Source organism: Amphiprion ocellaris, chromosome 23 (genome assembly GCF_022539595.1).
Source record: "Amphiprion ocellaris isolate individual 3 ecotype Okinawa chromosome 23, ASM2253959v1, whole genome shotgun sequence".
In the NCBI taxonomy this organism is placed as follows: Eukaryota; Metazoa; Chordata; class Actinopteri; family Pomacentridae; genus Amphiprion; species Amphiprion ocellaris.
Window position 1 is genome coordinate 1,019,168 of NC_072788.1, and position 17,378 is coordinate 1,036,545.

Sequence of the window (17,378 nt, forward strand, 5' to 3'; positions counted from 1 at the left end):
TTCCTCTGGACACTTGAGCCTGGTTGCATGTATTAAACAGGTCGGCTGTTTCCAGGTTCGTGTACAACTTTCCGAGGACGTTCTGTGGGTTTAGTATCTTTCTGTGGTATTTTCACCTGTTTTTGTGAGGATTTTGCATCTATTTGTGGTAGTTTTGGCCATTTTGTGGTAGTTTTGCATCTTTCAGTGGACATTTTGTGTCTCCTTGTGGTATATTTCCCTCTTTTTGTGGTATATTTACCTCTTTGTGGTATATTTTTGTGATATATTTACCTCTTTTTGTGGTATATTTACCTCTTTTTGTGGTAATTTTGCATCTATTTGTGGTAGTTTTAGCCATTTTGTGGTAGTTTTGCTTCTTTCAGTGGACATTTTGTGCCTCCTTGTCGCATATTTACCTGTTTTTGTGGTATATTTACCTCTTTTTGTGGTGATTTTTTTTTGTTTCTTTGCGGTAATTTTGGCCCCTGTTTCACAGTCTGGTCTCTTTTTGTGGTCCTATTCCAGCTTTTTAAATTATTTTTAGTTGCAGTTTTTATCAGAACTCAGATGTGTATCTCCTCCTAAATGTCATGGTTCTATCTGCTGGACTGTTTAATTTCTGAGGCTCAGAAATGATGGAAAAAGGCCATTTTTGGACTTTTTCCATCATTTCTGAGCCTCAGAAATTCATCAGTGTGAAATCTGTGAGGTTTATGACGCTTTAACAGTTGCAGATTGTTTTAATAACTGATAAGTCATGGATTATATAATGTTCTCTGTGTTTTTGCACTGTGTGTTTCTATTTATTCTGTACTGCCTTTATACTATTTTTTCTCCTTGGAGCTGCTGTAACAGTGAACTTTCCCCACTGTGGGATCAATAAAGTTTATCTTATCTTATCTTATCAGTCCTTGTAGCCCTACGTTGCCTTGAAAGCAGCAGCAGTTTTCTCTGGACACTTGTGTCCGGTTGCAGGTATTGAACAGGTCGGCTGTTACCATGGTCTTTCTGAGGATGTTCTGTGGGTTTAGTGTCTCTTCATGTGGCTCCATGTTGTTGTGATCAGACCTTCATACTGTCACAGTTTATGGCAGGACTCCTTGTTCTTGTTGTCACTGAGTTCAGTTGTTTACGACTCCGGCTGTTCCTGCAGAATGGATTTAGATGATGTTTACTGCACAGTGGATAAGAATCTGAACATACTTTTTATGTATCAACATTAAATGTAGGTTCTGTAGGGCATGAGGAGGAGGCTGGACTGGAACCAGAATAATGATAAGAAGGTAGAGGCTGTAATGAGTGTAGCACACATCTGCATGGAGATCAGTGATACATAAATATGAACGTCCTGCTAAAGATCTAACATAAACGAGGTCTGAGTGCTCTGCTGGATGCATGTTTAGTTTATGGTAGAAGTCTGTATCGTCAATTAAACATATCGATTCCATTCGTTGTGGTTCCATCGGCTAAAAGTTGAGGAATGTTCCGTATACATGAGACAGACCTTCCTGAAAAAACTACCCCTTATACACCACCGTTCTAAAGTCTGGGGTCATTTAGAAATGTCCTTATTGTTGAAATACAGAGCAACTTTAACTAATATAGAGCAACTTCAACTAATATAGAGCAACTTCAACTAATACAGAGCAACTTCAACTAATACAGAGCAACTTTAACTAATACAGAGCACCTTCAACTAATACAGAGCAACTTCAACTAATACAGAGCAACTTCAACTAATACAGAGCACCTTCAACTAATACAGAGCAACTTCAACTAATATAGAGCAACTTTAGCTAATATAGAGCAACTTTAACTAATATAGAGCAACTTCAACTAATATAGAGCAACTTCAACTAATATAGAGCAACTTCAACTAATATAGAGCAACTTCAGCTAATATAGAGCAACTTCAGCTAATATAGAGCAACTTCAACTAATATAGAGCAACTTCAACTAATATAGAGCAACTTTAACTAATACAGAGCAACTTTAACTAATATAGAGCAACTTCAGCTAATACAGAGCAACTTTAGCTAATACAGAGCAACTTCAACTAATATAGAGCAACTTCAACTAATACAGAGCAACTTCAACTAATATAGAGCAACTTTAACTAATACAGAGCAACTTCAACTAATACAGAGCAACTTCAACTAATACAGAGCAACTTTAACTAATATAGAGCAACTTTAACTAATATAGAGCAACTTCAACTAATACAGAGCAACTTCAACTAATATAGAGCAACTTCAGCTAATATAGAGCATCTTTAACCAATACAGAGCAACTTCAACTAATATAGAGCAACTTTAGCTAATATAGAGCAACTTTAGCTAATACAGAGCAACTTTAACTAATACAGAGCAACTTCAACTAATACAGAGCAACTTCAACTAATATAGAGCAACTTTAGCTAATACAGAGCAACTTTAACCAATACAGAGCAACTTCAACTAATATAGAGCAACTTCAACTAATATAGAGCAACTTTAGCTAATACAGAGCAACTTTAACTAATATAGAGCAACTTCAACTAATATAGAGCAACTTTAACTAATACAGATCAACTTCAACTAATATAGAGCAACTTTAGCTAATACAGAGCAACTTTAACTAATACAGAGCAACTTCAACTAATACAGAGCAACTTTAACTAATACAGAGCAACTTTAACTAATATAGAGCAACTTCAACTAATATAGAGCAACTTTAGCTAATACAGAGCAACTTTAACTAATACAGAGCAACTTCAACTAATATAGAGCAACTTTAACTAATACAGAGAAACTTTAACTAATATAGAGCAACTTTAACTAATGTAGAGCAACTTTAACTAATATAGAGCAACTTTAGCTAATATAGAGCAACTTTAACTAATATAGAGCAACTTTAGCTAATATAGAGCAACTTTAACTAATATAGAGCAACTTTAGCTAATATAGAGCAACTTTAACTAATATAGAGCAACTTTAGCTAATATAGAGCAACTTTAGCTAATATAGAGCAACTTTAACTAATATAGAGCAACTTTAGCTAATATAGAGCAACTTTAATTCATATACACTACCCTTCAAAAGTATGGGGTCACTCAGAAATGTCCTTATTTTTGAAAGGAAAGAATTTTTTTTCAATGTAGATAACTGTTTCCACCGCTGTATATTCTCCTCTCGGTGCTGACATGATGTTCTCACAAAGCTAAGAACACAAAAAGGTGTTAAATCTGAAACGACTTCCAGAAACAGTGAAACATGCAGGAATCCTTCGGGGCGCCTGCTTCATGTGGTTTACGAAAAAGACACAAAGAAAAATAAATGTGTGCACGAGCACATCCAGCTTCCAGTCAAACAGATGGCAGCGGCCTGGATATGCTAACAAGTCGTCCACATGGAAATCAGAAAGGATAAAATAAAACTTGTGGACGGAAACAAGTGAGACCAGGTGCCGTGTGTCGGTTTGAATTAACTGTTTATAGCAGTAAAAGCTGCCGAGACTCTCAATCCCAACAATGTTCTTTATAAAAAAAAGTTCATGTAAAACTAGAGCTTCAACAAAGAGAATAACTGCAGATTAATGCAAAAGTCAGAGTTCAATCACAACTCTACAAAATCAAGACGTTCTTTAATCCCCAAGTCAATATTAGTTCCTGCTAAACCTTCAGATTAGTTCAGCAGAGATGCTTTTAAATGCTCAATAGCAGTATTTAGCTGCATCACTTTTATGGCAATTTCTGTTTGACCATTTTTATAGCATAAAATGTAGATGTGTGTTAGGGATTTTATTTCTCACATTGAAATTTGAGGCTGTTCGACAATATCTGAGGAGCTATTAAAGATAAAAACCTGAAACGTTCACGGTTATTTCTCATGTCATTGATTCAGAATTTATAATATCGGACAAGTAGATCCAATAATCTGTGATAATGGAGGACCTGATACATGAAAAACAAGTAAAGCCGCCTCGAAAAGTCCCAAAGTGTTGAGCACAATAACAATACTGAAAATGCAAAAGTTAAATAGTATTTATTTTTTTCTGATATTATTATTAATTCTCGGAGGCTGTGAGTCACTTTTGACACATGTTCAGTGGTTGTGGACAATTTTATGTCATTTTGTACAAATTCAGTTTCACTTTCAGCAACTTGTGACTAATTTCGGTCAAACTGTCCAGAGTTAGTTATCGTCTTTCACAGTTTGATGGAATATCTGGAAGGGAATGGAATATCTCCTGGACTGATGAAGTTCTGAGGCTCAGAAATGATGGAAAAAATCCATTAAAAGGATAAATCTGGACCCTCCTCTATGGACTTCAAGGACCTGGAACTCTGGGAATATTCCCAATCTGAAGGTAGAACTCTGATCATTAATAAAGTTACTGGAGATGAAGAACCAGATGGTTCTTTGGGGTCATTTTGCTTCTTTTAGTGGAGATTTTGTGTCTTTCTGTGGTATTGTCACTTATGTTTGTGTCGATTTTGCATCTATATGTGGTAGTTTTGGCCTCTGTGGTAATTTTGCATATTTCAATGGACATTTTGTGTCTTCTTATGATATATTTACCTCTTTTTGTGGTGATTTTGGGTCTTTTTGTGCTGATTTTGTGTTTCTTGTGGTAGTTTGGACCCTTTTTTCACAGTTTGATCTCTTTTGTGGTAATTTTAAATCATTTTAGTTGCAGTTTCTATCAGAACTCAGATGTGTTTTTCCTCCTAAAATGTTGTCATTTCTGAGCCTCATCACTTCATCAGTGGGAAATCTGTGTGAAATCTTTGTACTTCAGGGGCCTGAAACTCTGAAAATATTTATAGTATGAAGGTGTAACTTTGCTTCTTTAAAAAGAAAAAAAACTTTTGATAAAGAATCCGACTCTCCAGATATCTTTTTCACTGTATAGTTTATTACAGGAGTACAATCACGGTAACAAAAAAACAAAAAAAAGGAAAGGAAGAAAGTAGCACGAGACATTCATATTTAAACTAAATGAACATTTTTTTCCTGCAAAAAGAAATACAAATATGTACAGAATGACATAAGACAGGTTGAGAAACCGACAGGTGAGAGGAGGGGATGTGTAGTCGATGGCACTTAAAAAATAAAACATACCTCGCAAGTGCTTTCTGTTTCCATAATTAATAAAATCAAATAAAATGCAGTGATAATAAGTCTGAATAACAAAACAAATAATAATTATTACAGTAATAAAATCAACAATATTAACATTTTAAACACTGTTTACAATATAATTGAAATACATAACATTCTAAATACATCCAATATTTACCAAAGACCTTCTCATTTAGGCTAAAAACTCTAAATCTGTAATAGAATAAAAAATAGCATTTCAAATATCTTATAACAACAATATTAATCGTACAATAACATTAATATTAGGTTATTAGTAGACGTAAATAGCTGATTTTCCCCATGGCTTGCTAAAGGAAGGAATATTATACAAATTAATATAACCTATTTATGCTCTTTTTTGCTTTCACAAAACGCAAATATTTTAATCACCTAAATTTCATATATATATATATATATATATATATATATATATATATATATATATATATATAAAAGGGAAAGAAATAGCAAATCTCACTCGATACAAACTATTGCAATCTAGAACTCTCAATTACAAAATGTACACAAGAAAAGCAGCAAAAAAATTCTATTTTTTTCATTTTATTTTTTTAAACCGTGAAGAAATCAGTGGTGTGGTTGGTAGAAAGAGTGATAGGCAGAGTCCGTCTGGAATGCTATTGGACGGCAGCATTGTCCAGTAAGAAAAGCCCTCTGAGTGTGACCCTGCCCTCCCCTGAAACCTCATTGGTCCATTTATCTCTCTCGAGCTTAAGCGCAGAGCAGAACTCCGTCCGAGCATTCAAGAACGTCCCAAAGTTCCACTAAAAAGTCCCGCCATGGAAGTTTTCTTTGTTCGGGAAAAAGAGCGGGATCTCTCCGAGAGTTCTGATTGTGCAATCTCTTCTAGCTCATAAAGTCGCTCAAACCATCGGATTTATTTTGTTTTGCATTCTTAGTGTTGCCAAGACAGAACATCGCCTTCTCCGCAGAACTCTAAATGAGTCAAAATACAAACAGCACATGAGTAAACGAACACGGGATGACGAAGCGACACTCAAGCAGCATGTATGTAGGTCTTCTCCACCTCGTCTGTTCTCCTTCACGACTCCTCCAATCCGAAACATCTCAATGCAACTTGGAAGGGTGGCGTAGAAACTTACAGAGCAGATCTGGACCAGATTACTTCTGACCTGGATTCAGCTGGTTTTATCTCGCCAAGTTTTTGTCATTTTTTTTCTGCTTCTACCATCAAATTACCAACTGAGGAACCTCAAATGAAGGTAAAAGTTGTTTTATGTGGATTATTTCTGCATTCCAATCAGAAAGTAATCGGTCCATGTCTGAAACTACAACAGTCAGAGTTAAATATCACAAAGTAAAGGGTGGTTCGATGTCCCTTACGACGACGCCTAGTCTGCACCTGAGTTTACCTGCCATCAGCACTGTTTGGGTTTGCTGTATGTGGGCGGCGTTTTGAATTCATGCAGACGAGCAACCTCTGCAACATCTCGGTTCAATGTAGAATTTGGGAAGTCAAGTAAAGACTTGTAGTTTTTGTGTTTAGGGTTTGTAATCTGGATTCAAACAAATCTTCGAAAAGTAGAGTTACAACCTCTAAAGACCCTAAAAACAAAAGTCCTGCAGTTCAGAACCTCTACATATCCGGTTTCCTTTCTAGTACTAGAACTTTGAGAAGCTTATGGCAGATCAGTTGAGGTAATTTTATGACTGCAGGGTTAAAAATATCAATGAAAAAGCAGCAGCTGAGGTTGCCCATGTACATCCCTTCAAATAGTCCAGAACATCCAGCCACTATGTCTTTCGAATCTAAACTACGATGCTTATGTCTGCATTGATAGTTGACCCTAGCTACAGTATAAATTCAACCCCACTCTGTCTTTACTGCATCGTGATACGTCTGCATCTGTATTCCAGTAAACAATTTGAATTTTGATGGAAAACCCCTGATAAAAACCAACACAGATCTCTGCTGTTTTTAAAAAATACGAATCAAATCAGACAAAAAGTTGAATTTGGGCGGCACTTTAACGAACTCCGGCTCTAAATGACCAGCTTCCTGCTTCTTTATCCATCTCTTTTACCCTGCTAGACAACTAAAATGGTTGGTTGATTTTGATTAAGCACAAGCAAAATGCTAGAATATCATACTCTTTCGTCCTATACCCTGTTTCATCCATCTCACCTCTCTCACAGCCGTCTTTCCTTTCCAACAAACTTCAAAAGTACCACCATACTTCTCTCTCTCCCTTTGTGCACGACCCACATTCTCTTTCAAATTATATTACATAGCTTTTTGTACATACTTTTTGTTTTGTATATTTCTTTAAAAAAATACACAGAATAGAGCATAATTAAGAACTTTTTTGGCAGCTTCTTCCTTTCTTAAAGGAAAGTCCCGATCATCATCAGCTGTAACAAGAGACGGAGACTTCTGCTTTTCTTTTAGTCTGAAAAGGAACCTCCAACTTGGGAGAACAAAGGTGGAGAAGAAAAAATAACTCTGAAATTCCTTCTTTCCTTCCTTCAATCTTCTTCGATCACTCACCCTCTACCACCTACTCGTCGGCCCTCCGCCCTTCAAACCGTCGCTCCCAGGAGCTCTTCCGACTTGGCCATGATCTCGTTCTGGTTGGAGTCCAGGCCGTAGAACTTGACCTTCAGCCCGTCCACCGGGTGGACCACCGGTACCGTGACCACGCGGGGGAACTGCCGGGTGGCCAGCTCGAAGCGGCTGGTGCTGGCCAGCTCGATGGCCAGGATGCGGAGGAAGAGGGTGGCGAGCTGCTTCCCCAGACAGGACCGGACGCCGCCGCCGAAGGGCAGGTAGTGGAAGCGTCCCTCTTTGTCTTCACCTCGCTCCTGACTGAAGCGGTCCGGGTCGAAGGCGTCCACGTCCTTGAAGACGGCGGCGGTGTCATGGGTGTCCCGGATGCTGTACATCACACTCCAGCCCTTTGGGATCTGGACTCCCTGGAGGGAAAAGACAACATAGCAATGAGCAGGCTTGTAATCAGGCAGATGTTTTTGTTGTAATCAATGACAGCTTGTGCAGCCAGAGACTTTGGAAACTGCAGTAGAGTCTAATTTCTGGCGCACTCTGAACTACGGGAGCCCAGCGGGAAGGCGTTGGTGGCGGATGTTGATGAGAAAATCGATTTTCATTAAAACAAATCGACATTAAGTACAAAGTCGAATTAATCGATAAAATCGATTTATTGCCCTGCCCTAAGATGGTGCGTATATAAGGCGGCTTTAACTTCAGTTCTACAAGCATGTAGAGGATAGACTAACGGAGATTTGTTGTGTTGGCCGATATGGTGAACTTTACGTTGTTGATGGCAATGTTTGATTTTAGAAAACAGAAAAAAATGGCACTTGTTTCTTCCAAGTTGAGACCCACATAGCAGATGTACTTTCTTTCCTGATAATGACCCTAAAAGAGGCTCCACAGGGGCGGGTCCTGCAGACGGAATACGTAGCTTTGGGCTTTGGGCTTCTAGCCACAGATAAGAAGACGGTACTTTTAAGGGGCTACTCACGTCCAGCTCGAAGGTCTGCATGGCGGTCCGGTAAGCACCGGAGACGGGCGTGAAGAGCCTCAGCACCTCCTTGATGACGCAGTCCAGGTACTTGAGGCTGACGATGGTGTCCAGCCGGAGCTCTGCTTCGCGGCAGAGGCAGCCGTTGTGGAGGAGGCCCCGGGCCCTCAGCTCGTCCCTCAGACGCTCCAGGACCGGAGGGTGGCGGAGCAGCTGCATGATGAGGGAGGTGCTGGCGCTGGCGGTGGTGGCGAAGGCAGCAAAGATCAGCTCGATGGTCGATTCCTGTAGGAGAGGAAGAGGCAGAATGAGGATTCAGTCATCTGTCCTGATTTATCTAACAACCCAACATATTAGTTGACTCAGCAGCAATTTTTAACCTCGAAGTTTTATGCAACTCTGTTCCTCAAAGGCTATAGCATCATTATCTCAAATGAGTAAAATTTTGGTACAATTTCTCCTCAACTATCTCTGATTTTTATAGCATAAAATATGGATCTTTATAAAGGTAACTCTGAAGATAACTTTTGCCCGTTGGCTCATTTTCAGCACATTTTTCATGACTATATTTTGGTGTTTATGCCTAAGAAGTAGGATCCAAAATCGAAAAATAGACCCCTATGAAAAATAAATAAATAAATACATTTAATTAAAAAAAAAAAAAAAAAAAAAAAAATATATATATATATATATATATATATATATATATATATATATATAGTCTTAGTTATATCTAAGAACAATTTAGAAAATCCAGATCTCTGTTCTACTCAGATCCGACTTTCTACCAATATTTTAGTTTCTTTGGTCCAACTTGTTACACCTGTGAAAATTCAAAAAGTTTATTTATGTGTCGAGGTATTTCAGATAAAAGTATTCCATATGTTTAGTTTCATATTATTGTGACATGGAGCTACATCTGCTTCAGAAAATGTGACTTGTTGACTTTTGCAGAATTGCTTTTTTTGCTAGTTTGAGCTCAAACATAGAACTTCTGCGAAAATTTCAGGTTTTTATCCTTAATAGTTCCTCAGATATTGTTGCTCCAACTGACTCAAATTTCAATGTGAGAATGTGGAGTGAAAGTGAGTTTTAAAATCTCACAGATACCATTTTACACAAATATAGTCCATAAAGCTTCAAGTGAACCAGAGACGGTCGAGCAGAATCCCTCTGATGATTTAAGGTGGAATAACCTTATAGAAAATAAAACAGCTCCTAAATCGGGGGGGTCCAACATGAGGCCCGCGGGCCAAAAGCGGTCCTCCAGAGGGTCCAATCCGGCCCTCAAAGTGTAAAAATTTCAGAGAAGACATTAACTGCACATTGTAAATTAGTAAAACTATAAATTTAAAATCATTTCTAGACCATGACAAGTTGTTTGGATCCCAAAGTAAAATACTAGATTATTCATTTGTTCTTTTGTGTCTCATGTCTCATTTTTGTAATATTTTGTCTTGTTTTTGTCTGACTTTTGTCATTTTTTTGTCTAATTTTTGTCGCTTTCTTTTTTTTGTCCAATTTTTTGTCTCTTTTCTGTTTTGTTTCATGTCGTTTGTCTTGTTTTTGTAATATTTTGTCTTGTCTTTTTTGTCGTTTGTCTCATGTTTTTGTCATTTTGTTTCTCGCTTTTGTCATTTTTTGTGTAATTTTTGTAATTTGTCAATTTTTTGTTGCTTTCTACCTTTTTTGTCTCTTTTTTGTTTTGTTTCGTGTCATTTGTCTCTTGTTTTTGTCATTTTGTGTCTCATTTTTGTAATATTTTGTCTCGTTTTGCTTGTTTTTTTTGTCTGACTTTTGTCATTTATCCCACCTTTGTGTCATTTTGTGTCTCATTTTTATAATATTTTGTCTTGCTTTTGTTGTTTTTAGAATGAGTTTGACACCCCTGTCCTAAACTGTCACTATTTGCTACTGGACTGCTGTCAGGAACAGCCAGTCGCTGATATGGAAAGTAGAGTGTAACTCCAGCGTACACTGAGTGCTGGTCTGTTCTGAGGGCGTATGAGTTGATTTGTCTTTACTTTGTGGGAAAGCCAACTGGATTCTCCCTCGGCTTCTGATGCGCCAATAGCTTGTCACTGGAATAAAGGGTCTGCAGAGTGGAAATAAAGATGCTGGTGGACGTTAGCCAGCCACAGCCCAACGTCCTGCTGCAGAGGTGTCAGCAGATGTAGGCTTTACCATTGGAGATGACTGATTTCATGATTTGGAGGTGCTATTTTAGAAACCTTTTTTGTTAATAAGCACAAAGAGAAAGCTGTGAGCAACCCGACCTTACTTCAGACTCGCCATTTGTTTCGTAACGGCCCAAAAAAAAAAAAAGAACCGTCAAAAGCCAGTACATAATAAAAGTATGTTGTTTTTAATTCCTGAAAAGCAGCGTGTTTGGAAATATGGAGTCTCCGGCCAAGAACAACAGCGAGCGTGCCATGCCGGGCCCATTATTAAGGCCGTGGAATAAATAGGAGTGAGGCCGGGCAACACGACTCCCATCAGAAACCTCTCATCTGCCATCGTCTGTGTCAGAACACGCCTCCACATACGTGTGGAAGCGGCAGTAGTGTGTTTCAACATGTGTGTGCGTACAGGAGGCCTCTTTCAGACCCCTCGCAGGGGGAGTGTTGACTTATTTTTGGCCCTGGACTTAACCCAGAAACCACAACGAGCGAGGGAGAAGTGAGGGAGAGTTGAGTTTCCACTGAATTCCTCAGAATTACTTTAATAGGTAAATAGAGGGTGTGACTGTCGGTGAGTCTGTTTTTACTGTTACTGTCTGACGGCAGGAATCAGATCAGAATCCGTCACCTGGTTACTTATAATCTACAAAATGAGACGTTATGAGGACTTTATACAATCCTCCCTCAATCAGCTGAAACTACAGTAACTTTATTATATTTAGTTGAAGTCCATAGAGGTGGGTCCAGAGTTCTCACTTTTTATGGACTTTTTCCATAATTTCTGAAACATTCAGAGCTAAAAAAAAAACAAAAACAAAAACACACATTTGAGTTCTGTTTACAACTGCATCAGTTTAATGTTTATATTAGAAAATGATTTTTCCAAAGAAAGAATCATGTCTATGAGATGATCCAGGTATCTTCTGTGTGTAAAAATGCTCCTTTCATTGTCTAGAACTTGTTCTGACCAACCACCTATCACACATGCTGATATGAACCTGGAAAGTTTACCCACAATGCACTTTTGAAAGTTTTCTCTGTTGAATTATCAGAAAACAGAAACACATCTGTGTCCAAAATGCCTTAAAATTCTGCAAAAAATGTGCAAAATTAATTCAAAATAACTTAAAGTTGTCCACAAATTATTCAAAAATGTCCAAAATTAGTCGTAAAGTGACTGAAAATGTCTCCAGAAACAGAAACATGTTGGAGTTTTACTGTTCAAACTATGAAACATCCCATAATATTGATGCTCAAAGTTGGTTATCAAGAAAATGATCAGAAGCCAGATTTAGTCTTCTTGTGACACCTGGATGGATGTAGAACTGATCTGGTTACAGTTTTTACCAGAACTCAGATGTGTTTTTCCTCCTAAAATGTCCTGTCAGTGACCTCTTGTGTCTTTTCTCCACCGTCCATCTGTCCTCCCCGTCCTGCTCCACCAGGCGGATTATTCTATTTTATTTTATTTGATGGTTACCTTCAGCTCCTGCATGGTGAGCTCGGTGCCGTTCTCTTTGGCACTCTCCATCAGGACGTCCAGTGCGTCGCTGTAATCCTTCCCCTGGGAACACAGGGGCTTCTCCCTGATGGCTTTCTCTATGCTTTTCTGGAGCGTGTCTCGTGCACGGATGCCCTGCAAACACAAACAAGTAGACTTGACCAACTAGACAAGTTTTTATGGACTTTGACAGATGTCCCAAAATGAAAAAAATCTGCACTAAAACACATGGAGATCGCCAACTAGAAGGTGGAGGAAATGCTAAATCAGGTGACCTAAACATAACTTAGCATGAACTTAACAACTACAACTTGGCCAGAAGGGAATAGTTTTGGATTGGAGACACCAAAAAGGAGTGTACAGAGGCAAAAATACAGAACACAAAGAGGAGTTTCCACTAACCTTCCTGTAGCCGCTGAAGGGCAGGTCTATGGGCAGACTGAACAGGTTGTTCACAAAGTCCTGGAAGGTGGAGAACAGATGCCTCATCTCCTCCTCCGACACTCTGAATCCCAGCAGAACTCTGACGGCCATCGTGAACGACAACCTCTGGCTCTCTCTGCACAAACACAACCAGGGACATCCCATAAACGCATGAGAAAGGGTTTGAAGTCCATCAGATGCAAAGAATCTCAGATTGCAAATCAGAAGTACGAGGTTCATGATGTCTATTACATTTCTACCCAAGATATCAGTGACTTCTCTGTTCTATCAGCAAGAATGAAACTTTAGAAACTGGGATATCACTGATGTCTATGCTGATGTATTTAAACACATGAAGTTTCTACTGAGCTCAGACATGTCAGCTGTTCCTTAAACTTAGATTAGATCATTTGTGTGACAAAGGTGAAGCCGATAAAATAACTGAAAATAACACATAATAGTCTTGTCAACTTTATTTTTTTCTCAGCTAGTTTTTTTGTCAGATGAATGAATGAACGTCAGCTTTAAGATACGGTTTTTCCAAATGCAAAATGCTAAAACACAATTCTGCATTTATACTTGGTGTTGTCTGTGATCTTAGTCAAAGAAATCTGAAAAGTTTAAAGAAGCATCATGGTGTCAGATGCTAAAAGAGTTGGGGGTTTTTTTGCACTTTCACCGAAATTAGCAAAATTTAAATGGACAACTTGAAGTTGAGACTCAAGATTCAAAACAATTAATGCAACAGTTTGCATCAGTGTAGTGATAACAAGACATTTCAGGTTGTACAAACCTGAACCCTCGCTACGACAACCTAAAACAACCAGTAAAAACAACAAATTTCCATCGACGTCTTGAGTAGTTGTTGAACTAATTTGTGAGATTTAGTTGTACAAAGATAATAATAAAAGTTAGCTCAACTAAGCATGTTGATCAGTCAATTTATCTTTTAAAGGATGCAAGATTTCTTTTTCATAAATACCTTATTTTAGCAGCAATATCAGAAATAAGGTAAGAAGTACAAGCTGGATACCATTAACCGCTACAGGAGTCTTTGTTATGGTGCCCTATTTCTAGCTAAACCCTCACAATGTTACACAAACACCAACAGCCACCTCACCGCCTGCAACTATCAAAATTCAAACAACTGAAATATTTTTTTAAAAATGACTTCTTTAACATTACTTGAACATTAATGATTCTTTGCACTGCCAGCATGGAACAGTCCTTGTCGGTTCATATATTTTCAATAATCGATCAATGGCTAATTTTTCAAATAATTCCTTACTGATAACTCCAAAAATACTGCAAGAAAACAACTGATAAGTCAGAATAAATCATGGTTATTGATGCATTTTTTTCAGCAGCTAGTCATACATGGATGAGTGAACTTTGGCTGAACCCAAAAGTTAATAAAACTGAATGTTTCATGTCCCTCAAATCTATTTTTACAATTGTCCTCCTGTAACAATGACATTTAGTGTGTCTGTACACTATATTTACACTTTCACCTGTACTAATAAAGTTCCTTTCTGCAGTAGTTGTAATAATATCCTGACCCATTGTCTACTTCCTGTGAATGTTCCCCTCCAGACTCTGCTGTACCTGTAGACGTTGATGGGGTCGGGGTTGGAGCTCCAAACTCGGAGGCTCTCCTGGATCACCTGCTGGATCTTGGGCAGGTAGGACTCCAAGGCCTCATGGCTGAACACTTTGGCAAACACCTGCAGAGACAGAGGGGGAAAGAAAACATTGTCATTTCACCTGTCTGCTCAGGGCACAGATAGAAATCATAGGATTTATAGTAAACGCTTGTAAATTTGATGTATTGGCACAGTGTCAGAAGTCATAAAGAAATTAGTTTGAAGACTGTCAGAAAATATACAGTCGATTATCTGTATGTACTGAAACAAGGACGGCAATTCTGGCCAAGATGGACAACAGTTATAGGGCAGAAACTGAATGTAAATCAAGTCTTTATTGGTTTAGGTTAACATTAAAAACAACTGTGATGTCTTCAGTTGGACAGCAAAGTTATCAATAGTTTGCCAAAGATACGTCTCGCCTATGCAACCTTTCAAATATCTCTTTGAGATCTCGTGACAACAAAGATTACATCATCATTTTACCTGATAAGTTTAAAGTTTATTAATTTAGATGACACATTTAAAACAACCAGATTTTATTTGCTGTACATGCTAACAGTCAGGCAGCAATGAATCAATCCATAATGACTTGATATTGCTAATCAAACATTTGGCTTAACATTGGCAAGGTAAATTGCAGGACAAGAGGTAGTATTATGGGTGGAATAAGTCTTTCAAACCATAATTTAGTTTCGTTAGGTAGAAAGTAGTATTTTGGTGGAATAAACCTTTAAGACTATGAGAACTGTAATTTATGTGCACTTTAATCAGCTGTGTCGAGTTTTTGTGAAAAACGAAGATCCTAAAAGCGCTGCAGAAACATAACATTGGGACAAAGCAAGGATCAAGCATTGTGGGAGTTTAGCTAGCAATGGGGCACCATGACAAAGACTTCTGTGGTGGTTAATGGTTTCCAACCAGACTTAAAGTATTCCAAATGAGATAGAATCTTTGATATCAATCCTTGAGTTGCTAATTTCACGTATCCATAGTGTCAAAGGACAGCCGCTGTATCTAATGTGTTTTTAATGAATTGTCAGTTTAAGAACTTTAAGCAAGATTTGAGTGTTTTTCGTTTAAGATATCGTCTTTCTGTGGCAATTTACAGAGCAGCTCTACAACAAGTTTCCCTCTCCTTTCTCATTTCTACACTTTTTTGTCCATTAATCCACCTCTACTTTCTCCTCAGTTACACCTAGACTTGACTTTTCTGTCGTGTGTTCATTTCTGCGATGCCCAGCCCTTCATTTATCCCTCCTGCTCCCCCTCCGTCGCTCCTTACTGAGACTTATACATTGTGGAGGTTTTCCCCTGTAGTCAGCAGAAGCAGAATGACAGACAGACAGAGGCAGAGTTAAGTCTTTCCTGGCCGCTCGTAGTATTTCTTCGTATGAATCAGTCACCAGTCGTCAGTGTTGTTTGGACAAATAACATTCCATCAGATTTAACCTCCAAAACTGCCCCTAAAACAGTCTTGGGAATGATTTAAAGTGGAGAAGAGAGGAGAGCAGAGCGGACTAGAATAGGGCTTTTATATTCATATGAATCAGTCTCTGACGCTCGGCTTTATTTGGATGAATAACATTCTTGTGCGTTTTAACCTTTAGAGCTTCACCTAAAACAAATTCTCCAAATGTAGACGAGGACAGACAAGAGCAGAGCAGCTTTTTTAGGAGGACGTCCATCTAATAGTACGATTTACTGTCCTTAGATTTTCCACAACTAGATTTGATTCAAACTTAAAATCACAGGAAGTGAAATACGACACATTCTCAAGCTAGTTCTGCTACACATGGTTTACATTTTCTGCTCAATGAAACACGACTGGAACATCTGAACAGGCAAATTTTATATTAGAGATGAATTGTGGTGTTTAATGATTGGTGGCCAGTGGAGCTTTTAATTCAATTCAAATGACCAGACTTCTGTCAGCAGTCACAAGCAGATTTGTTATTAGTGTTTTGGTGATTTTTTAAATGTGTTTTATGAGCTCCTTTTTTATTATCTAATTTCCTTAAACTCCTAACTGCACCTCATCTGTGGTTGTTTACATCTTATTTAATCGCAGTGGGTTCAGTTTATGATCACACTGAGAAACTAAACTACACACTGCAGAGGTTGCTTTTTGTAATTATGACAGGATATGTGCAGAATAACACGCTCAGTTTCATAAAGACAGTACAGTCTGAATTCATAGCTTTTAAATATGCACTGGAAGACTGATTACACAGCAAAAAAATACTTTTGAATTAATCAGAATATGCCCAAATGACTCTAAAATGGTGTAAATGGCCAAAATGCCAGAAAAAATATTCAAAATGACTTAGAAAATGGTCCAAAATGGGGTGGAATGTGTCTACAGTTACTCATAAATTCTCCAAAATGGCTCGGACATTGTTCAAAATGACAGAAAATGTCCAAAATTACTCAAAATATGTTCTTAATTATTTTAAAATTGTGCACAATGACTCGAGACTTGTCCAGAATGGCTCCAAAATTGTTCAGAAGCACTAAAAAATGTCCAAAATTACCAAAGTTTTTTTTTTCTCGAATGACTCTAGAATGGTGGAAATGACCAAAGTGCTAAAAAAATAATGTCAAAAGATTAATTAATAGTTGTACAGAATGACCAAAATGACAAAAAAACATCCAAAATTGTTCAGAATCACTAAAAATGTCCAAAATGACCAAAGTTTTGTTTTGAAATTAATCAAAATATGTCTAAATGACTCAAAAATGGTGTCAATGGCCAAAATGCCATAAAAAATATCCAAAATGACTCGAAACGTAGAATAACCAAACAAGTGTCAAAATAGTACTTATTAGTGGTCCAAAATGGCTCAAAAATTGTTCAGAATCACCATAAATGTCCAGAAACAGTCCATAAAGGTCTGAAAATAGTCCAACATTCTAAAGAAAATGTCCAAAATTACTCAAAATATTTTCTTAGTTATTTTAAAATTATGCAAAATGACTCTACACTTGTGCAGAATGGCTCCAAC

At 37.8% G+C, this 17,378-nt stretch overlaps 1 protein-coding gene across 2 annotated transcripts in view; it reads right to left on the reverse strand.

The window, feature by feature from the left end:
* Positions 1–5,548: 5,548 nt before the first annotated feature.
* LOC111569154 (cytochrome P450 26B1) overlaps positions 5,549–17,378 on the reverse strand; it is a 49,789-nt gene continuing 37,959 nt past the window's right edge. The window contains exons 3-8 of one of the 2 annotated variants that reach the window (XM_023271139.3): positions 14,336–14,454; positions 12,710–12,866; positions 12,287–12,442; positions 8,627–8,911; positions 7,633–8,057; positions 5,549–6,059 (exon numbers count right to left, since the gene is read on the reverse strand). In XM_023271139.3, the coding sequence (XP_023126907.1) occupies positions 7,665–8,057; positions 8,627–8,911; positions 12,287–12,442; positions 12,710–12,866; positions 14,336–14,454 (1,110 nt within the window). In that variant the 3' untranslated portion in view covers positions 5,549–6,059; positions 7,633–7,664. Of the gene's footprint in view, positions 6,060–7,614; positions 8,058–8,626; positions 8,912–12,286; positions 12,443–12,709; positions 12,867–14,335; positions 14,455–17,378 lie in introns of those variants that run through there. The other variant, XM_023271138.3, reaches the window with a different exon arrangement.